At 41.7% G+C, this 23269-nt stretch overlaps 1 protein-coding gene across 14 annotated transcripts in view; it reads left to right on the plus strand.

Annotated features, from left to right (window-relative positions):
- Positions 1 to 10095: 10095 nt before the first annotated feature.
- The window catches only part of Dnm1l (dynamin 1 like), a 57396-nt gene continuing 44222 nt past the window's right edge, over positions 10096 to 23269 (plus strand). For 5 of the 14 annotated variants that reach the window (XM_008829649.3, XM_008829653.3, XM_008829654.2 and 2 more), the window contains exon 1: positions 10160 to 10417. In XM_008829649.3, coding sequence (XP_008827871.1) covers positions 10316 to 10417 — 102 coding nt within the window. In that variant the 5' untranslated portion in view covers positions 10160 to 10315. Of the gene's footprint in view, positions 10418 to 23269 lie in introns of all 14 variants that reach the window. The other 9 variants (XM_008829648.3, XM_029561877.1, XM_008829652.3 and 6 more) reach the window with 9 other exon arrangements.

The following is a 23269-nucleotide window of genomic DNA, read 5'->3' on the forward strand; positions in this document are numbered from 1 at the left end:
CAACTTTACCGTTTACAGCAAGTTGAAGCCAGTGTGGGATACAGGAGACCCTGTCTCAAATACAAATAAAATTTAAAACAAAACCTGTTTGTTTAAAACAAGATCCTGTTTGAGTCAGGCCTACCTCAAGTTTTAATGAGGGGTCATACAAAGAAGAATGGACTTTTGGCATGCCATGTCCTGGAATCAGTGAACTCTAAGTGACAAAAAGAGACTCTAGCTCTTAGAATAAGGGAGATTTTTGTGGGTTCTTTAGGTGAGTCAATTGGATCTTTAGGGTGTTCTTAAAATCAGAGAACTTTACTGGCTGTGGTTAGAGAGGTTTGATGACAAAAGAGTTAAAGAGATATGACATACCGAGCATGGGGCTTATGCCTAAAATCCTATCATCTTGAGAGGCTGAGACAGACCTGATGTAAGTTTCAGTTTCACTTTGGCTACACTGTGAATTTCAGGCAGGCCTGAACTACAGAGTGAGGGACCTTGTCTAAAAAATTCAAAACAAAACAAAAATGAAGAAAGGTGATATTGCTAGCTCTGAAGTGTTTGAAATAGACCACCAAGGACGGGGAACAGCCTGCAGAATCCAGAGACGCCAAGGAGGTGGATTCTCCCAGCCCTTAGGAAACCTTGATTTTAGCCCAGATCTGCAGGCTGGGCTTGGTATGCCTTCAGCAGCTCTTTTTAATGACCTGCAGTAACTCTACATCTGTATCAGCTTTCTGCCTTTGCTTTCAGTTTGCCCTCTTTGGACTCTGTAGCCTCTTTAACCTTTCTGTAGCCATGCTTTAACATATGTATGGACTTTAAGGTGTAATCTCCCAGTTAATATTAATATCTAAGATTGGAGTAAAAGAACCTGTGATGTGAATATAGAAGGAGTATTTGGGAGTGGTTAAAGGGACCAGAAAAAGGAGGTAGAGGATGAGGGAGGGTAAATATATAATGTTACAATGATACCTATTGTTTTCTATGCTAACTGTTAAGGTTGATTGTTTTAAGTTTTTACATTGTTTGACATATTTATGGATTTTTTAAAAGGAATTATTTTTAGGTTTTGACATTGTTTGCATGACATCTTTATCTGGTAATATTAAAGGAATTATTTTGGATTTTAACATCTTTTATATGGTATTTACTAATTTCTAAAAATGGCTATTTTAAATTCTTACTGTTTTACATAGTGTATTTGTTAGTTTCTAAAGGGAACTTAAAGTTTTTCTAGCCATTTGCCTTCAAGGTGCAAAGGGAGCTGACACTTTGTGATGACTATGAAGCAGATGAAAATTTGCTGTACTCCAGGACCCAAACCTTACAAGAGACAAGCTACTACCAACACATAGTTACAACAATGAGAGGTAAAAAGTAATAGTCTACTTGACTGAGAGGCTTGAGATGCCACCTCTACTGGTCTTAACTCCTCCCCTTTCTACATTATGATTCTGTCTGTTTTTCTCTAGAATAGACTTATTTCCCTCTCTGATGCTCAGATGCTCTATGCTTGCTTATGTTCCCGCCCCATCATTCCCTGAGTGCTTTCTAGTTATAATGTCAGGGTAATAGTAATTATATTGGTAAATTATCACATGCTGTTTGAGCTCACTGAGACACTGATTCTGGAGGTGGGATTGGCCCTCCCACTTCAGACTCAAGCCTATTATCTCAAGATGTGTTCTCCAAGACTTTTCCAGGTTCAAGCTGGCCCCCTGACCCTGTGACAAGGAGGAGAACAATGAAACAGCCCAAGAATAAAGGCACTATGCAGTTGAGAACCGCTAAGGTGTAAATTAATTTCAAGAGAGGGTATTACTGTCTATAATGAAAGTATCTAACAGGATTATTTTCAGTACTATTTAGACTTTATTCTTAACCTAATCTGTTAATGTTTCCTTTTGTCCTTCCTATCTCCTCTGATTTATGTTCTTAGATTGACAAAGTTTTTAACTTCCTTCAGTTATTTAGCTCTTAAAAAGGAAAAAGATGCTACCTCAAATCTATATGGAAAACTTAACGCTTTCTTTAGGCTACTAATTACCTATACAAAATGACATCTAAGTTGGTTGGGTAAGATCCTATTTGTTAAATACCATTTCTGTTTTTAGTTTACTTTCATGGTGTTTTAAGATGTGTTCATTTTGTTTGCCTACTTCAAACTGTTTTTGTTTAAAAATGATAAACCAACCACATTCTCAACAAAGACTATATAACTAAATATGTATATACAGTCAACATAAATTTATGCTTCTGAAAATTAATTTACTTGGTATCATATTAATTTTTTAAGTAAAATCTCATAGAAACTAAAAATGTTAAATTAACACCAAAATACTTTTTTCAGCCAAAATATTCTCTCTTTAATCTACAACATGGTTCCTGGTACTAAAATACATAAATTAATTTTAAGTACCTCCCTCCCCATCTCCCTCTCTCTCTCTCTCTCCCTCCCTCTCTCTCACCACTGCCCTTCTGGGTTCTACTAAACCTCTACTAAACCACCGCCCTTCTGGGGCTCATCTTCCCTCAGCCTCTACTAAACCTCGGGATCAACTTGTTCCACAAACTTCCCTCCCTTCTGGCTCGCTGCATTTCTTCTGCTTTTCTCTCATCCCATTCCTTGTACTTTGTCTCCATCTACTGGCCAGTCACACCACGCTCTCATTGCAGTGTTTTATGTTCCTCTCGCTTGCCTCAAAATCACATGTGTGTTGGAAAACCCTTTCCTTTCTCTGGATAATAGGCGCTATTTCCAGAGATAGGCACACACACTACTTCCTGTCCAGGACAGGATCTTGCCTTTCCTCTCCCTGATGATCTAATTGAGGGACACTGCCTTCTGGGACTTGGAAATAACTCAAAATTAATAACTCGAACCCTAGCAACAAAAAAGAGCTTTGTTTTGATGCCTGGTTCTCCTCATTCTCATTTTGCATGACTGATGCCAAACCCCTTTTCCTCCTACTCCCTCCCCGTCTCTCTCTGTTTCTTGTCTGCTGTGCTTTTCTGCCCAGATTTGTGATCTTGCCTCCACTCCCTATGGAGAGAGGATTTTCTTTGTGTCCCATCTATTTGGTTCTGTCTCTAGATCCTACCTGCTTGCTTGGTTCTTTCTCTATCTCCTCTTCACTCTGTACTTTATCTGTCACTATGGGAACCACCCACTCAAAGTCTTGGCATCTCACATCTCTTTGCTTGTCTTAAATCCTTAAAACAACTAGAACTTTTGGATACAATCAGGCCAAAATGCCTGAAGTTCCTGTGCACCACTGCCTGGCCTCAGTACGAGTTAGATAATAACTCTGTTTGGCCAGACACTGGAACCTTAAACTTCAATATTTTGAGAGATTTAGAAATTTCTGCCATCATAAAGGCAAACAGTCTGAATTAGCATACATCCAAGCTTCCTTTGATCTCCATGCTAATCCCTCCCATGTTCTTCCCATCAGGTTCTTGTGGCTAAGACAGCTTCACAGGATCCCAACCCACCAGGGGCCTCTGCCCACCTCCTCCTCCCTACCCCTTTACCTCAGCTTTTGATCCTACCATAGCCAATGAACTGCCTCCAATTAGGACCCATCCCCAACCTCCTTCTGCTCCCCAGCCTGAGGCACAGCCAAGTCCTCCCCATGCTCTCCCCTTGCTATATTCTCCCTTGCCTTCCAGTCCAGGGCCCAACCCATCTCTCCTCCTTTCTCCAACTAGAACTCCCTCTCCATGCCACGATCTTCCCCCCTCCAGCACTGCTCTAGGTCCATCACCCACTCTCCTTCCACTAACTCTCCTCTACTTGAGGAAATCCAAAACCTTAAATACCTTCTTGCCAAATATTCTCTAGTCTCCCCTATTCTGGCTTCTAGCTCAAATAACCCATTTTCCCCTCCTGTATCTAACTTCTACTTTGATTCCAGACCCCACCTCCAATACCCCTGCCCCTGCATCCCCTCATGGACAGGACACCCCTCCCATCTCTCCCACTCCAACAGTTATAAAGTCTAAACAGGGTTATAGCACAGTTTTCCCTAATTGATTATGCTGCAGGTTATAAATATCAATTCAATAATGTTTAACTATGTACCTATAGCTTTTTTCCACCTAAAGCAAGGTTTTGGTAGACCACTCTCTAAACTAAATAAGGTAAAAGATTTACCTAGAAAATTATAAAACACAGTATGTACACAGATATTAACTTATTACATTATCTTATGTATATAATTTAGATTCCATGTTCTTTTAATAAGATGATGCTACACACTACTTTCTTCTGAGTCAAACTACCATTTTCATGACTTCAGCTGTGTCCACTAACAAAAAATCATCAAAACTGGATTTGTTGACTTGAAGGAGGAGGGGTAAACAGGGTCATTGGACCCTCACCTGAGTATCCAGCTGCTCTTCCCAGCCAACTGTATGTAATTTGGCCCTAATCACATGGTCTCCTGGGTTTTGGGAAGACTAAAGTATATTATCTGGAAAGGGTTGGGAAGAGACGGCTTGATCCATGCTGGGTTAAGGCTTTCCAATGTAAATACTCTCAGGTCACTCATATACCTCAGCAACCCCTCAGTCATCTCCCCAGAGAAACTTTAATGTAATCAAACATTGGTTTGATACTACAACCTAAAAAGGGGAAAAACATTGCTTAGTATCCACAGGAAAAGAATTCTCACAACAGATAAAAAATTTGTTTGTTAACGTTATTGTGTCTCATGGTTATTAAAAAAAGAAAGTGGAAAATTGGAGGATGTTGGAAGGATATGAGAATGGAGAAATTTTTTAAGAAGGATTTGTGTATGAAAATTATGATGGCTGGATATTTCCAGAGTTGACAGAGAGAGAGCCGGGTAGGTGATGAAGGTCTGTGTAGGATTGTTGCAATATAACAAAGATGAGACAAGGATAATGTGTAGACAATCTTGAAATTTCTAGGCTGTAACTTAGTCAACTAGTCTAAGGATGTCTAGTCAAGGTTTATTTAAGGATGTTGCACAAGCTATATCTACATAGCACATGGTAATTTAAAAAATCAGACTGGTGTAACTACCCTTGTTGGATGTTTAATAGCCAAGCTTAAAGGCCTATATTAAACTGGTCCAAGCTCTATCTACATAGCACATGGTAATTAAAAGTACCAGACTGGTGTAACTAACCTTGTTGGATGTTTAATAGCCAGACTCTAGGGCCTATATTAATCTGGTCAGAGGGACTTAAAGGGACAAATTTTTGTTCCTGGCCCTCCAATGTCAAACAAGTTCCAGGGGCTATGGCACATCTCTTGAAATGTCATGTAACTTTGGAGAGTCACCTGTCCTCTTGTTCAGGGGGCCATGGAGACCCCAGAAGATGGACTTGAATCAGTGTCCAGTCTGCAAAGAAGGTCAACACAGAGGAAACATTTCTTCCATGCTTCCATGTGAAGCCCTGGTCAAGCAAGACCTTTTGACTTATCTTCACATAGATGGAACTGGTAAAAGAAAAGCCTGAGGAGCCAGGGGCTCCCCCCAAGCCCATGTGACCCCTGAGGACCAAATCCACCTTAAGAGGAAAAATAAATTGGTTTATTTGGGCCAACAGTATGGCCTTAAACACCCAAAAGGAAAGTATAACCAAAATTAAAGTCATCAGTATATTTTAAGGGTTCAAGGGATTGCAGAACACAGACAGTAGCCGTAAGCTCTTATGTTATTAAGACAATTATCTTTCATTGATGATTTTGTTTCTAATAAGACTTTACTCAGATGTAAGACTTCAAATCTTGGTCTACAATACTGTAGTGCCCACCTATAGCTAAGGGAGGCAACCCACTATTGTTCTGGCCTAAAAATTAAATGATGGCTAAATTTGTTTTCTCTCTTTATCTAGAAGCCTTTGAAAGGTAACTGACACTGATTCTAGCCACTCCAACAGCTATCAAAATGCCTGAAAACAAATCCTGAGTCCATCACTCTCAAGTTCACCCCTGGCAGAAGGAAAATGAAAAAATGAGCTATTATCTTGGTACTAACCATTGCTCCTTGCCTCTTCAGGTATTTTCAGGACCAAATCCAAAAACTAACTCATACTAATTTTAATCAGTTGTTACTTTCCTTCCCCCCACATGGATACAAGCACCTGTCAACCATCGAGGACCCTGTTGAGATGCATGAAGAGGGAACCCCCCCCCCGCTGTCTGACCGACCCCTAATCCAGTGCCCCTGTCGACCCTGTCCAGCAGGAAGTAGCAAGACGATAATGGCGCCCCATAGCCTATAACACAAAAGACTGGAATGTTAAGGTTCAGATAGCCCCACCCCCTCACCAATAGGGTCCCAAGGACTTCTCATGCTCCTGAGAAAAGGGAACTGAGCTGATAAGCGCCCTGGTCTTTGAAGTCAAGAGAAACAGATTTTTCTCCACTGTTTGGCCAATACAGCAGGCTTCCCCTTTGATCTCTAAAGAGAACAGGTTTTAACAGCCCCGCTCTGCCCCCCAACTTAAAAAAAAATACATCTTCCCACCTTCTGCAGGAAGCAGAAGCCTCCCTTTTTTAAAAAAAAGACCCCAGCTCACGACCCAGGGCAGACATTTTCCCTGCCTGGAAGGGAATCTGTCCCATGTGTTCCTTTGCTAATAAACTCTGCTTTCTCCTGATCAACCCTGTTTGTCGTACGGCAACTTTTTATCTACCACTAACCAAAATACATGAATAAACAAAAAAAAACCCAGTGACTGCCAACTACCAGGCTATGAAGGGACATCAGAATTACTGGTAAATTATGGCTAATGAAGTTGACATATCTTGTGAATTTATTATTATTCAATAGATGCTGGCATGATAAAAAAGAACTATGTTCTATGTTGGGCTATGTTTCTGACATAGCAGTCTCACTACAGCCTGTTGTACTCCACAGAGAAGCACATGATTCCCCCCCCCCCCGCCGCCCCATCTTCCTTCAGTCCACTGGCTCTTTGAGAGTCTTGGAATGAAGCACAGGTTGGCCTAGAACTTGCAATCCTCCTGTCCCAGTCTGCCAAGTGCTGGGACTACAAATGTATGCTACCACACCTGGCAACATTATCTTCAACAAAAAAGAAACACTTTTATGAGCTAAATGGTTTTCCCACAGTAAGAGTGTTTTGCACTTAAAATTGAAAATCCAAATCAGTTGCTTGTTTCCTCCAGCGAAACTTATTGCATAGAGTATCTTTCTTTATGTTGAAAAACTGTTCTGTAATTAGAGCCATTCTTTTTTAAGCCCTCATCACTTCCTGTGTCTTTCCCTTTGTGCCTGATTAACTAAACTAAATGCTGTGGATAGTTGTGGTGCTGCTGTGATAGGAAGACTTTTTTTTTTTTTTTAAACATTGGCCATTAGATCGTTTCCTCCTTCTCCTACTAAAAGGCTAGTGCTAATACAAGGCTCTACACATCCCTTTCCAAGATGAAAGTTATAATTTAAGTGGAAATATACTGCACAATCCACAATATATTGCTCCGGATTATAATGCAGATCTCCTTTTTTAATTTTACCACTAGCAAACAGGAAAAGACCATGTCTCCTGGTGTCACAAAGGAAAAATATGGTGTAGTTACATCATTTTTGCCCCAGGGTACTTTGACCCTTTAAAGCAGTTAACTCTGAGGCTACTCCTTCCTGGCCTGCTTATCCTGTTGGAAGGAATGGGTGAGGACTGCTCATTCTTTCCCTAAGAAAGAAAAATTCTCTCAACAGAGTACTGAGAAGCCAAGTGGATAGCATTTGATTGTTATGCAATATTATATTTGGTAGAAAATATAGTAATTTGGAAGAAAATATTTACTTTTTTTTCTTTTGAGACAAAGTCTCACTATATAGCTCTGGCTGGTCTGGAACTCCCTATGGAAACAAAGTTGATTCTCTTGCCTCTGCCTCCCAATTTGAGAGCATAGATATGTGCTACCTGGGTTTGATTCTGAAATTTTTGTTTTACAAAAGGGATGGTCATATTGTTGCCAAGAGGTCCAAATACCACTTTTCCATCTTCAGATTTTAGCTTATTTCATTCGTTTGTTTTAAAAAAATCATTAAGTACCTACCATTTGTCCACTGAACCAGTCTGGTGTGTTTCCTATGGCTATGGTGTGCATCTGTAGAGGTGAACCGCACCCACTGGTATTGTATAGTCCACAATTTCATGGTTATAAGTGGTCACTGCCACCATGGCATATTAATCTAGGAACTTCTAGCAAGTCTTGCTTGAACTTCCACTCCTTTCAGACTGGACAAAATGCTCCTATTGTCTGCTCTGTAGGACCTCCAGCTATAATAGTGTTATGGCCTGTGTTAGATTGTAAACTTTGGACTGAGACTATGACTATTCTGCTAATTTTTAGGGGCTAGAGCTGCACATTAAGATAAAAATCCCTACCCTTTAAGAGCTGACCATCTAGCAAGAAAAAAAGAGTTAATCACATGAAAGAAAGAAGATTGCCTGTTAGGACAGAAATACTGTGGAGAAAAAGTATGAGAGGGGTTTTCCTCACCTGCCTTAGGTCTTTGCTAAAATACTATCCTATTAAACTTTCACAAAGGAAATCTTTGGAGACTTGTAATAGAAAAGAGATGCTAGCTAAAAAGAAAAACATTGTAGGAATAGAATAGTAGCCATCCTTAGCAAAAAAAAAAAAAAAAAAAAAAAAAAAAAATAACAGTAAATCAAGGCAGTATTAAAATTTGACTTTTTAGGGATCAAACCACAGAGAATAAAGATTTATACAGAATATAAAGAATAAGGGCCCAGCCCTATTTCCTTCTAAAACTCCAGTAATTTTTAAATTGGCCCAGGTTGTAGTTTTGCAAAGTAGCATGGAGATACAGCTTCTGTAACCAGAAGGGGATCTTGTGGCCTTGAGTCACTCTTTTTTGACAGTCTCATACATAAATACAATATACTGTGATTGTATTCACTTCCCCATTACTCTCTGCTAGCCACCTTCCTTTCCACCTAGACCCTTTAATGGGTACACTATTAGAAAAAATGGCACTCCTCTCCTCCAACAACCATTAATAGTACTGCTCCTTAAGAAAGGATGGGGCCCCATGGGTACCTCCTTTATCCTTAATAAAAAGTTGGAAGGCCCAGTCTTGTGCAAGTATCCATAACTTCTGTGTGTTCATGGCTCCAATAGCACTTCATGACTGCCAGTGTTTTATGATGCTCCTCTGAAGCATCTCCAGCTCTTAAATTCTTTCTACCCTCTTTTTTGCCATGTTCCCTGAAACTTGGTGGTGTGTTTGATAGCTGTCAAGTGTAAGGCTCATCAGTCACTTATGCACAGCACTTTGACCACTTATGAGTTTCTGCATTAACTGTCACCCTCTGCAATAAAAGAGCTTCTCTGGCCCGAGTTGAGAGGAGCACTAGTCGGCTTGGTGGAGGTAGGGGTGGGGCGGGGCATGGTACAGTGTTGAAACCTCGGGTTTTCTTAACCAGTCCTTGATTGCTCCTTATGTATAAAGAAAGTGTTCTCATAAAGAAATGAAATTGGTTAATCAAGAGACACCAAAAACAGGATCTGGGGCTGCAAAGATGGCAAGAGTACTGGCTGCTCTTGCAGAGGAATGGGGTTCAATTCTCAGCACCCATTGGCGTTTAACAACCGTCTGTAACTCCAGGGGATCTGTCGACCTCTTCTGGTCTCTGCGGGCTTTGCACAATTTGGTTGCACTTACGTTACATCCAGGGAAAACATTCATACGCATTAAAAAATTAAAAATCAAACCAGAAACCAGAATTTTACTATGTAGCCCAGGCTGGCCTTGACCCTGTGATCCACTAGCCTCAGTCTCCCGGGTGCTGGTTTTACAGGTGTGTGCCCCCATCCATGCCCGGCTGTATCCTTATTTCTTACTCCTATTCATACCTAGCATTTTAGAGTCCATTATGCGTCTAGGGGAGGAATAAAACGTATCTCTTCCCTCCTCTCTCCATCTCGCTCTCTAGACTTTGGACAGGTGCAGATTCATCATCTGGACCCCCAACCTCCCAGCCCTCCTGGCTCAGGCCAGCCCCCACCTCCATCCTCCCCAACCTCCACCCTCCCCAACCTGGAAACTATAGGCGCCGGCGTTCCACTACGTCAGAACTACATTTCCCGGAAACCTTTGCGCACCCCCTCCCGCTCCACAACGCCGGCGTGGCGCATGGCCTGCCGGGAGCGGACCAGGAGGTAGTGGCTAGGCCCAATGGGTGCAGGCTCCCGAGGAGAGGGCGGAGGAGAAGAGGCAGGCAGGCGGGCGGTGGGTTGCGTCCCCATTCATTGCTGGGGCCTGCTGGGCGGGGGTCCCGCGTTCTCGGAGTCATGGAGGCGCTAATCCCGGTCATCAATAAGCTGCAGGACGTCTTCAACACAGTAGGCGCCGACATCATTCAGCTGCCTCAGATCGTCGTGGTGGGAACGCAGGTGAGAGCCGGGCGCTGCTCTGCGGCCGTGGGCCTGCGGCGCGGGCGGGAGGAGGCCGGGTTGGCCGGCGGGCGCGGGGCTGCGGGCTCTGGACTCCGGGAGGGGCTGCACCGCCGGGTAGCGCGGCAGCGAGGATCCGTTCGCAGCGCACTCCGCGGCCTGGCGGGCGGGATGCAGCCGCGGTGCGTGGGGCCCAAGGGCACCTGGGGGACGCGGGCCAGGCGGCTGCCGCTTCCTTCCGGAGGCTGCGACTCGAGGTGGAGGTGGAGCCGCCTTGGGGCTGAAGGGCAGCTTCCCGCTGGGGCCTGGGCGGCTCCCGCTTCCGAAAGGCCCAGGCAGCATGAGAACATAAATATACAGTCAACAAGCCCTTATGCTCTTGGAGTTCTGTGGTCGTGAGGAAGGAACATGCATTTTTTCCTGTGCACTCCATGATTTTTGTGTCCAGAGTTTTGTGGTTGTGACCTAAAATTGGCCCAAGGTTCTCTGGTCTTTTCGTGTGGCTGCTGCAGATGTCATAATTTTTATATGAAATGTTGAGGGAATAAATTTCTAGATTTAGAGAAGTGTTCGTTTCATTGTTTTCTACTTGCAGTTTTTGACTGAAGAGGAACGGGTTTCAGACATGCTTGTATGTAGATTTTGGGGGTTTGGTTTTGAGACAGGTTCTCCCTATGTAGCCCCAGCTGGCCTCCATCTCAGCAGTCTTTGGAGTGCTGGGCAAGGTACCACGCCCAGGTTTTTTAAGAGTATACATTTTAAGTGTTCTTATTTGTTAATAGTGTCTCTTTTGCGTGATGGTTTCTCATTTTTCCATTGGTTGCACTTACTCTTAACTCCCAATGGAAGTGTATGTACAGTGAAGTGTTATGAGAAGGAAGTCGCAACTCAGAGACTGTTAGAAGAATATCCAAATGCTGCATACCTAGGTTGGAACCACACACATCCTGTAGTTTTTTACTGTTTATTTGGCTCTTAAATGGTTAAAGCAATAGAAATAATTTTGGAACCATTTCCTTGGTCTCTTATAGGATTAGTATAGATTCTGCTCGATCCTAACTGCATATTCGAGTGTTGTAACAATGCAACGGTTGGAGGCAGCAGAATCATGAGAAACAAACTACACAGTATTTTATTGAGCATATTATGTTCATTTGGGTCCTTTTAGGAGGTCCCTAAAGATTGTGAATGATGCATACTGCTCACTGTAACTAGATAATATAAAACACTTGGGACTTCTGTACTCAAAACTGTTCTGTTTCTGTGAAGAAAATTGGAGGAGAGGCTATAATTAAATTTTCCTTTGCAATTACTTGGGATCCTTAGCTATCTGTAGACCAGAAAATTTGCATATATTTTTAAGAGATTTTGAATTGCATTTTAAACATGAATCCAAAAAAAATCAATATAGTTTTTATTGTTTATGCTATAGTTTATCAGCATAAATAGTTTAAAATCAAGAAGGTTTTTCTTATACAAAATAGAGTTTGTTTTAGTCAGTAGAACTGTTAGTTGGCAAGAGAAGGCCAGGGAAGTAAAGAAGGAATACTTCTGAAACCCAGTCCAGTGATAGATGCCTCTTGTGCATGATCGTGTTTGAAATTTCAAAGGATTGGTTTTTGACTTGAAGTTTTTCTCTGTTCAGCTCCTTAGTAGCGGGAATTCAGTTATTATTTAAATAGAAAAGAAATGAATCCCCCCATGCTTAGCACACCTTTACTCTTGGCATCTTCGCCATTTTTACTCTTGATAACATAGAACCAACTGCAGCACATAGTTCCCATTCTTATTTAATCGAGTGGTGTACAGTGATTTCCAGATATGAATATTCTGCATATAGTTCCTGTCTTTTTAAACAGGTAGAGGGACCATCTTCCCCATCATCTGTGCATTAAATGACGGCAGGCTTCTTCCTGTTGAACTTGTTAAAACGATGATTCTCAAACTGCAGCATGTGTTAAAATTACTCAGAAAATAAATTTCCTGGATCATATGCCTAGTCTGACGTCAGCATGGTAACATGGGTGATTTTGATACAGGTGGTTCATAGATCTAAACTGAAAAGTGTATCGAGTGTATTTTTGAGTTTTCAAATGCACAGTGCTAGAAAAAGCAAGAATAATCTCGGGGACCCGAGTCTGAGAGCACGTTACCATTCAGTACATACTGATTTGAGTGGCATTCTTTCTCCAACACATTGATCAAAGGCCGCCTTTCCAGTTCCTAGCACATTGGATCTTTACTACATTGCTCAAATAGTACTTTCTGTGGGGGTGGGATGGGGGCGTGGTTCAGGGAGTTGGAGACGTTAGGGAAAAGAGGATCATCATGTTTAGAGGTTGTTTACATTTTTTATTACTTGCTAAATGCTTTCTGTTTCCCCCATGAGATAGTCTGTGTAGAAAGACAAGAGAATGGGGAGAAGGAAGGTTGATGCTTTGAGACAATGGTGCACTTTGCACTTTGTAGGTTGAGAAGAAGTTAAGACATAAGCAGCTTTTTGTGACATAACTTGAGAAATGTAATAACTGTTTTGTTGTTGTTACTGTTTGTTTTGAGACAGGGTCTCCCTGTAAATCACTGTTTTAAGTGGAGAATTGAAAAGGGAAGGGGAGCACTCCAGGTGTGTAATCCAAACCTTCACCCAATACAGGCATCACAATGTAGATGCCATTAACAGAGCCTGGCATAGTGTTCCTTGTAATGTATTTCCTACTTTGCCTTTTATTCCAGTGAGTTTAGCACTCCATCTTTACAGGTGAAGACACATGTAAAAAGGTTTTAGTAACTATTTTGTAGACTAACTTTCTAACATTTAGAAAATTGAAATATTTATATACCATAAAAAATCATCATTGTGTAGTACACAATTCTGTGACTTACAGTATAGTCACAGTTCTGGAATTAACACCACTGTCAAATTCCAGAATTTTGTCATTACCTCATAAAGAAAACCTTTACCCATTGAGGGGGTACACTCTTTCATCTTGCCTCCTCCCAACCCCTGACAAATATTAATCTAGTTTTGCTATAGATTTGCCTGGTATAGTTGTTTCATGCACATGGGATCATATGGCATGGGTCTTTTGTATTTGGTTTCTTTTACCCAGGATGATTTTTTTTTTAGATTCATCTGTATGTAATGTTAGCATAGGTTGAGTATCCCTAATGTAGAACAATCTCATGTGCTACAATATCCAAAACATTTTGAGTGCTGATGATGCCATAAGTGTATACTTCTATTACCTACATTCTTGTGACAGACAGATTGTAGTTAAAACATAGGAATGGCCTGGAGAGATGGCTTAGTGGTTGGGTGCTTGCTGCTTTTGTGGAGGACATGAGTTCAGTTCCCAGCCTGTAACTACAGTTCCAGGGGATCTGACACCCTCTTCTGGCCTCCACAGACACCTGTACACAGGTAGTATGCACTCAACATAGACACACCCATATATACACATAAGTAAAAATAAGTCTTTAAAACACAGGCACATTAAAAATATTGATAAACATGAAGCATAAATGAACTGTTTAGATTTTTATCTCATCCCTATGATATCTCATTATATACATGCAAATAGTTAAATCTAAAAGAATTCCAAGTCTTCATTCAGTCCCAGACATTTCAGATACAAGCTATTAATCTGTATTTCATTCTTTTCTGTGGTCGAAAAATAACCCAGGTATAGATTTACCACAGCTTGTTTATCCATTTGGCAGCTGATAGACATTGGTGGTTACTACTGAAATCAGGTCACCATCGATGTGTGAGTTTACTTCTGGACTTTGAATTCTTTTCTGTATGTCTGTTCTTAGGCCCTTGTCATGCTCTTTTCAGGTTGCTTGGTTGTTTGGGGTCCCCTGGCGACCCATGTGAATTTTAGCATTGTCTTTCCCATTTTTTTTAAAATATTTTATTTACTTTTATGTGTATGAGTGTATTGCCTGCATGTAAGTGCACTCTTGTCATGCAATGCCTGCAGAGGTCCGCAGAGGGTGTCGAATTCCTCTGGAACTGGAGTCAACAGACTTTAGCCACACTGTGGGTCCTGGGAATCGAACCTAACTATATAGAGAATGGATTCCACATATGAATATATCTTCCTTTTTAATTTTTATATCCATTGGTTTTTATTGCATCTGCTAATTGTAGTGAGTCTGAACATTTCACCATAGCTCTTGACCCTTTGTGAGTCTGTTGTGTTTTTGTCCCTGTTTTTGCAACTCATTTTCTATTAGATTAATCTTTGTTTGATTTGTACGCATTACTTATTTATATTTATTACTAATTGTTTTTTCTGGTGATAGAGATTGAACACAGTGCCTTATACATGTTGATAAGCATGAATTTGCCCACACCAGCCCCCTTCCTCTTACAAAGTTCCCATAGCAGTCTCATGTCTCCTTGTTTTGTTTTTACATGGGCACAGGCATGGAGCTGTTCACTGGAACGTGGGTAATTCAACCTTTGAAGACAGGTATCTTCCTGTCCCCCAGCAGTCCTCTAGTGCCATTAGCTTCCTTGGGCAGGGCAGGGCCCATAAGTCAGTCCCTCCTCATCTGTGACAGAATGAATATGGTTTCAGTCTTGTGCAGAAAATGGGCATGCAACCATAGCTACTGTGAGTTCATGAGTGCCATGACCATGCCATGCCAAGATAGCATTTTATGGCTCTGCTCCTCAGCATCTACCTCTCATAGTCTTTTCTACCCTGTTCTCAGATGTTTCCTGAGAATTGGAGAGGGTGATATATGGCTGTCCCATTTAAGGCTGAGCACACAACAGTCACTTGTCCTCAGCACCCTAACCAGGTGAGTCTTTGCATAAACCACCATTTGCTTCAGAGAGAGAAGCTTGTTTGATCAAGGCTGAGGACAGCACTAATCTGTTAGCCATCTCTCCATCTTCTAGTGTCTATCTCAATTTCTTCAGTGTCTTAAAGTTTTCATTTTAGAGGTTTTTGTTTCCTTGGCTAGACTTATTCCATAACAATAATTTATTATTGATGCTGTGAATGGAATTCGCTTCTTTTTCAGTTTGTCACTGATACAGGGGAAGACTTGAATTCTGTATGTTAATTTTGTATCTTGTCACTTTGCTGAAAATGATCTTGAATTAAATGAGTTTGGAAACTTTCCTTCCTTTTCTGTTTTGTGGAATAATTTGAGTAGTGTTGGTGGTAGGTAGTTCTTTAAGGTGTGGTCAAATTCTGCAGTTGAGTCCATCTGGCCCTGGGCTTTCTTTAGTTGGGAGACTTTTTATTACTGCTTCAATCTCATTGTTGGTTATAGACCTGCTTAGATTATTTATTGCATCTTGCCTTAATTTTGGTAGGTCATAATGCATCTAGAAATTCATCCATTAATTTTAGAATTTACCACAGTGCAATGTAGGTTTGTAAGGTGTCCTTATAATTTTCTGTTTCACTGGTGTCTGTTGTAATGTATTCCTTTTCATTGCTAATTTTGTTAATCTTGGTCTTTTCTTTGTTTAATGTGGCTAGGGCTTGCTCAGTCTTGTCTATTTTTCAAGGAAGCAACTCCTCATTAGTTTATATTTTTCCATTTATGTTTTATTCATTTCTTATTATATTTTCTAAAACTATTACTGCTTTGGGATTTGGTTTGTTCTTGTTTTAAAGGTCTTAAGGTACATCATTAAGTTATTAAGATCTCTATTTTTGATGTGGGCACTTTGCACCATCAATTTTACTTGTAGTACAGCCTTCATTGATTGTGTACCATACACTTTAGGAATGTTGTGATGGTGTTTTTATTCTCATTCAATTCTAGGACTTTTTAAAGTTTTCTTTCTCTTCAGTGACATAATTATCTTTCAGTAATCTCTATGTAGTTTCTCTTACTGTTGATACCTAGCTTTATTCCACTCTGGTCAGATCAGAGGATATTATTTCAATTTTCATGTATTTGTTGAGACTTGCTTTGTGTTCTAATATGTGATCAGTTTTGGAGAAAGTTCCATGGGCTGCTGAGAAGAATGTATTTTATGTTTCAGTGGAACATTAGGTCTATTAATTTATGCTGCTGTTGAACTCCAGTGTTTCCCCATGTTTTGTCCATATGAACCTGTTGGTGAGCGTTGGGCATTGAAGTCAACCACTATTACTGTGTTGTGGTTAATCTGAGGCCTTTGCATTTAGAAGTATTTCATAAAATTGGGTGCACTTGGGTTTGATGCATATATGTTAAATTATAATATCTTCTTGATTGATTTTTTCCCCCCCCACTTAATCACTGTATAGTGGTTTGTGCTGGTTGCTTTACTTGTCAGCCTGACACCTGGGTTGAGGGAGCCTCAGTTGGAGAATTATGTCCATTGGACTGGCCTATGGCCATGTCTTTGGGGCATTTTCTTTTTTGTTGAGTGATATGGGAGGGCCCAGCTCACTGTGGACAGTGCCACCCCTGGGCAGGTGATTGATCCTGTATTAAGAAAGCAGGTTGAGCATGGTCCAGGGGAACAAGCCAGTAAGTAGCTATCTTCCATGGTCTGTGCTCCAGGTTCCTGCCCAGAGTTCCTGCTTTGGCTTCCCTCAGTGATGAACTGTGACCTGGTAGACCTAAGATAAAGACTTTCCTCCCCAAGTTGGTTTTGGGGAGTATTTATAATAGCAATAAGAAAGAAACTAAGACAGTGTTTCTCTCTCTCTCTCTCTCTCTCTCTCTCTCTCTCTCTCTCTCTTCAGGGTCTTAACTCTGTAGTCCTGGCTGGCCTGTAACAGAGAGAGAGAGAGAGAGAGAGAGAGAGAGAGAGAGAGAGAGAGAGAGAGAGAGAGAGAGATCTCACTGTGTCCTGCCTCCTGAGCTGGGAGTAAAGAGATGTACCATCACACTCAGTTTATTGCTCCCGTGTTTTTCCTTTTTATTGAATTTTTGGGATTTTTTTATACAATATAGTTTAATGATATTTAGATCCCTTCCCCATTCCATATTGCCTCCCACTGCCCCCACCCAATTTAATGTGTTCTCTTAAATATGTAATATGGTTTATAGAATCTGATTTGTGTCCCCAAATGCCCTTCAGTATGAGTCCATACGCTAGACCTACTAAAAGTCCCATCCCTGTAAGACACAGTCTTTCCTACTCCCAGTAGTCTTCAGTTACCAAAAGTTCCTCAGGTTAGGTTGGGATTTCTTACTTACCCATGTGTGAGATTTGGTCTGATTTGAGCTTGCATAGAACTTGTGCCTGCTGTCACCATTCCTGTGAGTTCATATGAGTAACTGACCAGATGTGGTCATCCACCCCCCTCTGGTTCTTACTATCTTCCCACCTCCTCTTCCACAATGATCCCTGAGCCTTGGGAAGCAGATGTTTGAAATAGGTGTCCTATTCAGGGATAAGCACTCTGGCCTCTTGTTCTCTGCTTATTGGCCAATTTTGGATTTCTGTGTTAATCACTATCTGCTAAATAAGGAAATTTCTGCCAGGCGTGATGGCACACACCTTTAATCCCAGCACTTGGGAGGCAGAGGCAGGCCGATCTCTGTGAGTTCAAGGCCAGCCTGTTCTACCTTGTGAGTTCCAGGACAGCTGGGGCTACAGGGAGACCCTGTCTCAAAAAGACCAAAAAAAAAAAAAAAAGGGGGGGGGGACGGAAATTTCTCTGGTGAGAGTTAAGAGATACATTCATTCTACATACACATTCTATGAGTAGAGGTTGCATTGAAGATGTGTCACTTAGGGTTAAGTGTCTCACAGAGTCACGTTTGACCAGTTCTGGAATTCTGTAATAATAATCTCCATCTGTTGCAAATAGAAGCTTCTTTGATGAGGGGGTGAAAGGTAGATTTGTCTGTAAATATGAGGATGCATATTTAAGATAAAGTAAGAAATTATATGGTTTAGAAATGTGGCAATAATAGGTTTTTCTGTAGGATCGATAACCTCTCCAGCCATGTGTAAGCTGTTTACTGTACTGCACATGAAGTGGGCCTTAATTCAAATTAAACAGCTGTTGATTATCCTCAGATAAAAGTGGTCCTACCCAGCTGTAAAGCCTAATAAATAGAACTGACTGGTCCAGCAACTTATCACTATTGGTGTAGTAGTGGCACTTTTATTTTGTCGTGCCCCCCCCCCGCCCCCCAGCACTGAGGACCAGACCCAGGGCCTTGTGCTTGCTAGGCAAGTGCTCTAACACTGAGCTAAATCTCCAATCCCAGTGGTGGCACTTTTTATCTTGAGGGAACTCAAATTAGACTTCATAGGCCTTTGAAAAAATAGAAAAATAATAATAGAAGACATGAAGTCAGTGGATAATGGGTTGGTGGGAATGGTTATCATGGGTGTTTCTGAATATGATCAATATACATTGTATGAAATTCTCAAAAAATATTCAACGAAAAGAAATTCAGTGTCATCTTTGGACACATAGGTAACTTGAGGCCAGCTTGGGTTACCTTACATCATGTCTCCAAAAAGAATGGAAGAGGGGCTGGAGAGATGGCTCAGCAGTTAAGAACACTGGCAGCTCTTATGGAAGACCTAGGTTTGAATCCCAGCACCCACATGACAGCTAACAACCATCCATAGCTCCAATTCCAGAGGATCCAATGCCCTCTTCTGACCTTGGTGGGCATTGCATGACCTGGGTGCGTTTACATACATGGAATAGTACACTCATACACATTAAATAAAAAATAATTTAAGGGGCTAGAGAGATGGCTTAGCAATTAAGAGTACAGGCTGCTCTTGCATAGGACCTGGGCTCTATTCCCAGCACCCACAGTAGCTAACAACCATCTGTCACTCCAGTTCCAGGCGATCCAACACCCTCTTCTGACCTTCGCAGGCATTGCATGACAAGGGTGCACCTACCTTCATGCAGGCAATACACTAATATACATAAAATAAAAAATTAAATATTTTTAAAGAATGGAAAACATAAGACATTTCAAAAACTTGATTTATGTGCTACATTTTTAAAAAATTGGTATAATTCAAAGTATTACCAGTAAAAGATAATTTTTGTACAAAGATAAATTAACACAAGAGCAAATAAATACAAATAAATACAGATGATACCTCTGAAGGAAAAGAAGCTAAAAAGAAGGTAGAAATTCTGAATAAAAAGTTTAGAAAAAGCTGGGCATGGTGGTGTACCCTTTTAATCTCAGCACTTGAGAGGCAGAGGCAGGTGGAGCTCTGTGAGTGCGAGGCCAGCCTGGTCTACAGAGCAAGTTCCAGGCCATAAAAAATTTTTGATAGAAATTGGCAGATTGGAAACTGACAAAAGAGATCTAATGTGTATGATAGGAATTTCCAATGAAGAAAGCAATAACAGTGACTAAAATCCTAGTTAAAGGCAGTTTTAATAGGTTAAAAAATTTGGAACTTTGCATTGACAAGCAAGGGTAATATCACAATAATGAAGTTGGCAGCTGTAACTGTTTTAACAAAGCACAAGTACATACTTGGGTTTTTGCACATGAGGACCAATACTGAGACACAGTGTAGAAAACTTTGACCAAACTTACCAGACTAAATGATAAGATTCCTTCAGACATAGATGCAGTCGTCACAAAAGCCCTGGTAAGTGCAGGAAGATCAGATTATTATACTTTTGCAGTAGCAGGACACCGAAAAAGATGATGGAATTTCATGTTTACAATAGTCAAAAGAGCTTTGATGGGCCAGCTAAATGGTTCAGTGGGTAAAGGTGTGCTTGCCACCAAGCCTGATGAACTGAGTTTGAGCCCCAGCAACTACATGATGGACGAAGAGAACTAACTTCTGCAAGTTGTCCTCTGACCTCTGCATGCAAGGCAAGTGCATCCATGAACAACACACACACAAAATAAACAAAATGTAAGTAAGTTTGTTTAAAACAACTATGAGCCAGAGGTTTTATGTATAACCAAACTGATTTTCCAATTATAAAAGTTACAAATAAGCCAGGCCAGGTATGATCCTGCACCCTTATAATCTCAGTACTTGGGAAGTCAAGGCAGGAAAACGGTGAGTGTGAATTTGAGGTCATCCTGGGTTACTTAGTGAGATTGAGGCTAGTGTTGGCTACACAGTGAGAGCCTGTGGCCCGAATTCTCTCTGGGTCTCCTGCGCGATCAGACAAACCATATAATATATTTTATGCGTGTTTATTAATTTATGAAGGAATGAGTACCCAGTACCTAGCCCCACACCGTGCCTCAGAGCCTGCCTTATCAGACCGTGCCACGCCCATAGTCCCTGCTAGCATTTGCTCACACCTCTGGGGCCAGAGATCTCCACAGAAGTCAGTCCATTCTGTCTTTGAATTGCTGTGCTGGCTGTGAGTTCCCCACACCACACCACACCACACCACACCCACAGCTCCTGGCTTCCATCCCAAGATAGCTCCTGGGGTCCCTTCCTAGTCCACACTCAGTGTAGGCCCCGCCCATTGGAGGAACTAGCCAATTGGGAGACACTCCATCCCTTTCCTCTGCTCCTACAATCTTCCCGTCCATCTTCAGCTAAAGTCCCTGAGCCTTGGAGGGGGTGATAGATGTAGGGCAATCCCTCTTATATCATGGCGAGATGGTGGCTTCTTGGGCCTCCCCATTAGTTGTCTTTAGGCCGTATCTACTGATCTATCTCAGTGGTGTTTTTTCTACTATAAAGACAAATGGAAGGAAGTAGACACATTTAAACAAATATGAATGTAAATACAAATGCCTAAACGATATCCCAGTAGGTGTACTATACTCATTAAACAATATACTTATGATGGCTTCTCCACTAGGGTAGCCTTTCTCAACAAAAGGCGTTGGCCTGGTCTACAGCACCAGATGTGTGTTCTACCACTAGGAGCGGGCCTTATGCAATTAGAAATTTGTCTTGTGCGTTGGTAGAGCCATTATTACACTTGCAGATATTGCTTGGCATGTCCATGGTGTGCAGCACATGGGTTCCATCACTGAGTAGAATTATAGGGGATCCTTTCTTCCCCAACCATCTGTATAGAGCCTTCTGGCAATATGAACATCATCCATCCAGTGGCACGGAGTTTTTTGGCTTAGTCTCAGTTCCATCTCTTCTCGTGCGCTCACAACATGCAGTGTCTTCAGCAACACGGCCTTACCAACCTTTCTAGTGTACAACCGACATTAATGGCAATAGTCTTGGTGAACTGGAGGACCTCTAGGATCTCTCTCTGACCAACAGCTCATAGGGGGGCAACCCACCCCAGGTACTGTAGATTTTCCTAACGGTTGTCTATAGCTGGCCTTTGCTTCTTCAGGTATCTTTCAAATGGGTTTCACATCTGTAAAACACTTGAAGGAATATTAACATTACTGTCCTAGTTTGTTCTTCATTGCTGTGACAAAACACTCTGACCACTACCAACTTGGGGAGGAAAGGGTTTATTTACCTTACATCTCCCGGGGGTCACAGTACATCTGGGAGCCCAAGGTAAGAACTCAGGGCAGGAGCCTGGAAGCAGGAGCTAGAGCACAGGCCATGGAGGAATGCTGCTTACTGGCTTGCTCCCCTGGCCCCTGCTCAGCTTGCTCTCTTATCCAACACAGGCCCACATGCCCAGGGGTGGCACTGCCCACAGTGGGCTGAGCCCTCCCACATCACTCAACAGTCAAGGAGATGCCCCACAGACATGGCCACAGGTCAGTCCAATGGAGTCAGTTCCCCATTTGAGGCTCCCTTTAACCCAGGTGTGTCAAGTTAACACTAAAGCTATCCAGCACAATTGACCCCGAAAACTATCCAGCACAATTGACCCCTTGTCAACTTGACATAGAAACACATCACTATTAAACCATAAGCTTTCCAGTTCTTGTCCCCAAGATATGATGTTAACATTAATATCACAACATAAGACAGTACAACCTTAAAAACCCCACAGTCCTTAAAAAAACCCAAACACTTTAAAGTCGATAGTCTTTTAAAAGTCTCAACTGTGGGTGGGCTTCTGTAAAATCCAAAACAAGTACTGTCTTATTTCAAAGGGAAGAATCGGGCACACCTAAGCAAAACCAAAGTTCAGCAAAGTAGCTCAAGGCTGGACATCTGGGATTCACTCACGATCTTCTGGCTCCAAAGGGTTCTGGTAGCTACACTCCTCTGACTCTACCATCCACAGCACAAACAGCTCGTCTTGCAGACCCAGGCCAGCTCCACTCCACATATTCTGCAGTCCTTGGTGGTCATCCCATGGTCCTGGCATTTTCAAAAAGCTGGGGTCTCCACTGAAACTGAGGCTGCACCTTCACCAATGGCCTCTTCTTGACTCTCCAGGTGCAAAGCCTCAGATTCTCTCCATGACCCCTTCAATCACATCCTCTTCTGGCCTTCGGGCAAGTATAGAACAGAATTTTAAGAAAGACTTTACCTTGGTATAGGAGCTGTTAAAGGAGACAGAGAAAACGGGTTCCCTAACAAGGCAGGGATAATGAAGGGTGCAGCTTAAACAGACTAGAGGTATAACCAGAATTCACAGAGGACCTTGTTAACCAGAATTTTAGAGAAAAATTTCAGCTTCAGTAATAACTCAAAGTACATTAAAGCTATGGAGTGCACAGGATACAAGTATAAACCTAGAGTTTAATTACAAAGAGCTAAGGACACATTTTCCTCTGAGAGGAAGGGAAGTAGTAATGATTTTACAGGAGGTGAAACTCCATTCCACACTTACTGCTGTCCTTGGTGGTCGTCCCACGGTTCTGGCATTTCCAAAAAGCTGGGGTCTCCACTGAAACTGAGGCTGCACCTTCACCAATGGCCTCTTCTTGCCTCTCTGGGTGCAAAGCCTCAGATTTTTTTCCATGAACCCTTCAGTCCTGGAGTCTTTGCTGCAACTGAAGCTGCACTTTCACCTATGGCCTTTCCTG

The sequence above is a fragment of the Nannospalax galili genome, unplaced genomic scaffold, assembly GCF_000622305.1.
Source record: "Nannospalax galili isolate Female #2095 unplaced genomic scaffold, S.galili_v1.0 scaffold454, whole genome shotgun sequence".
NCBI classification, from domain to species: domain Eukaryota; kingdom Metazoa; phylum Chordata; class Mammalia; order Rodentia; family Spalacidae; genus Nannospalax; species Nannospalax galili.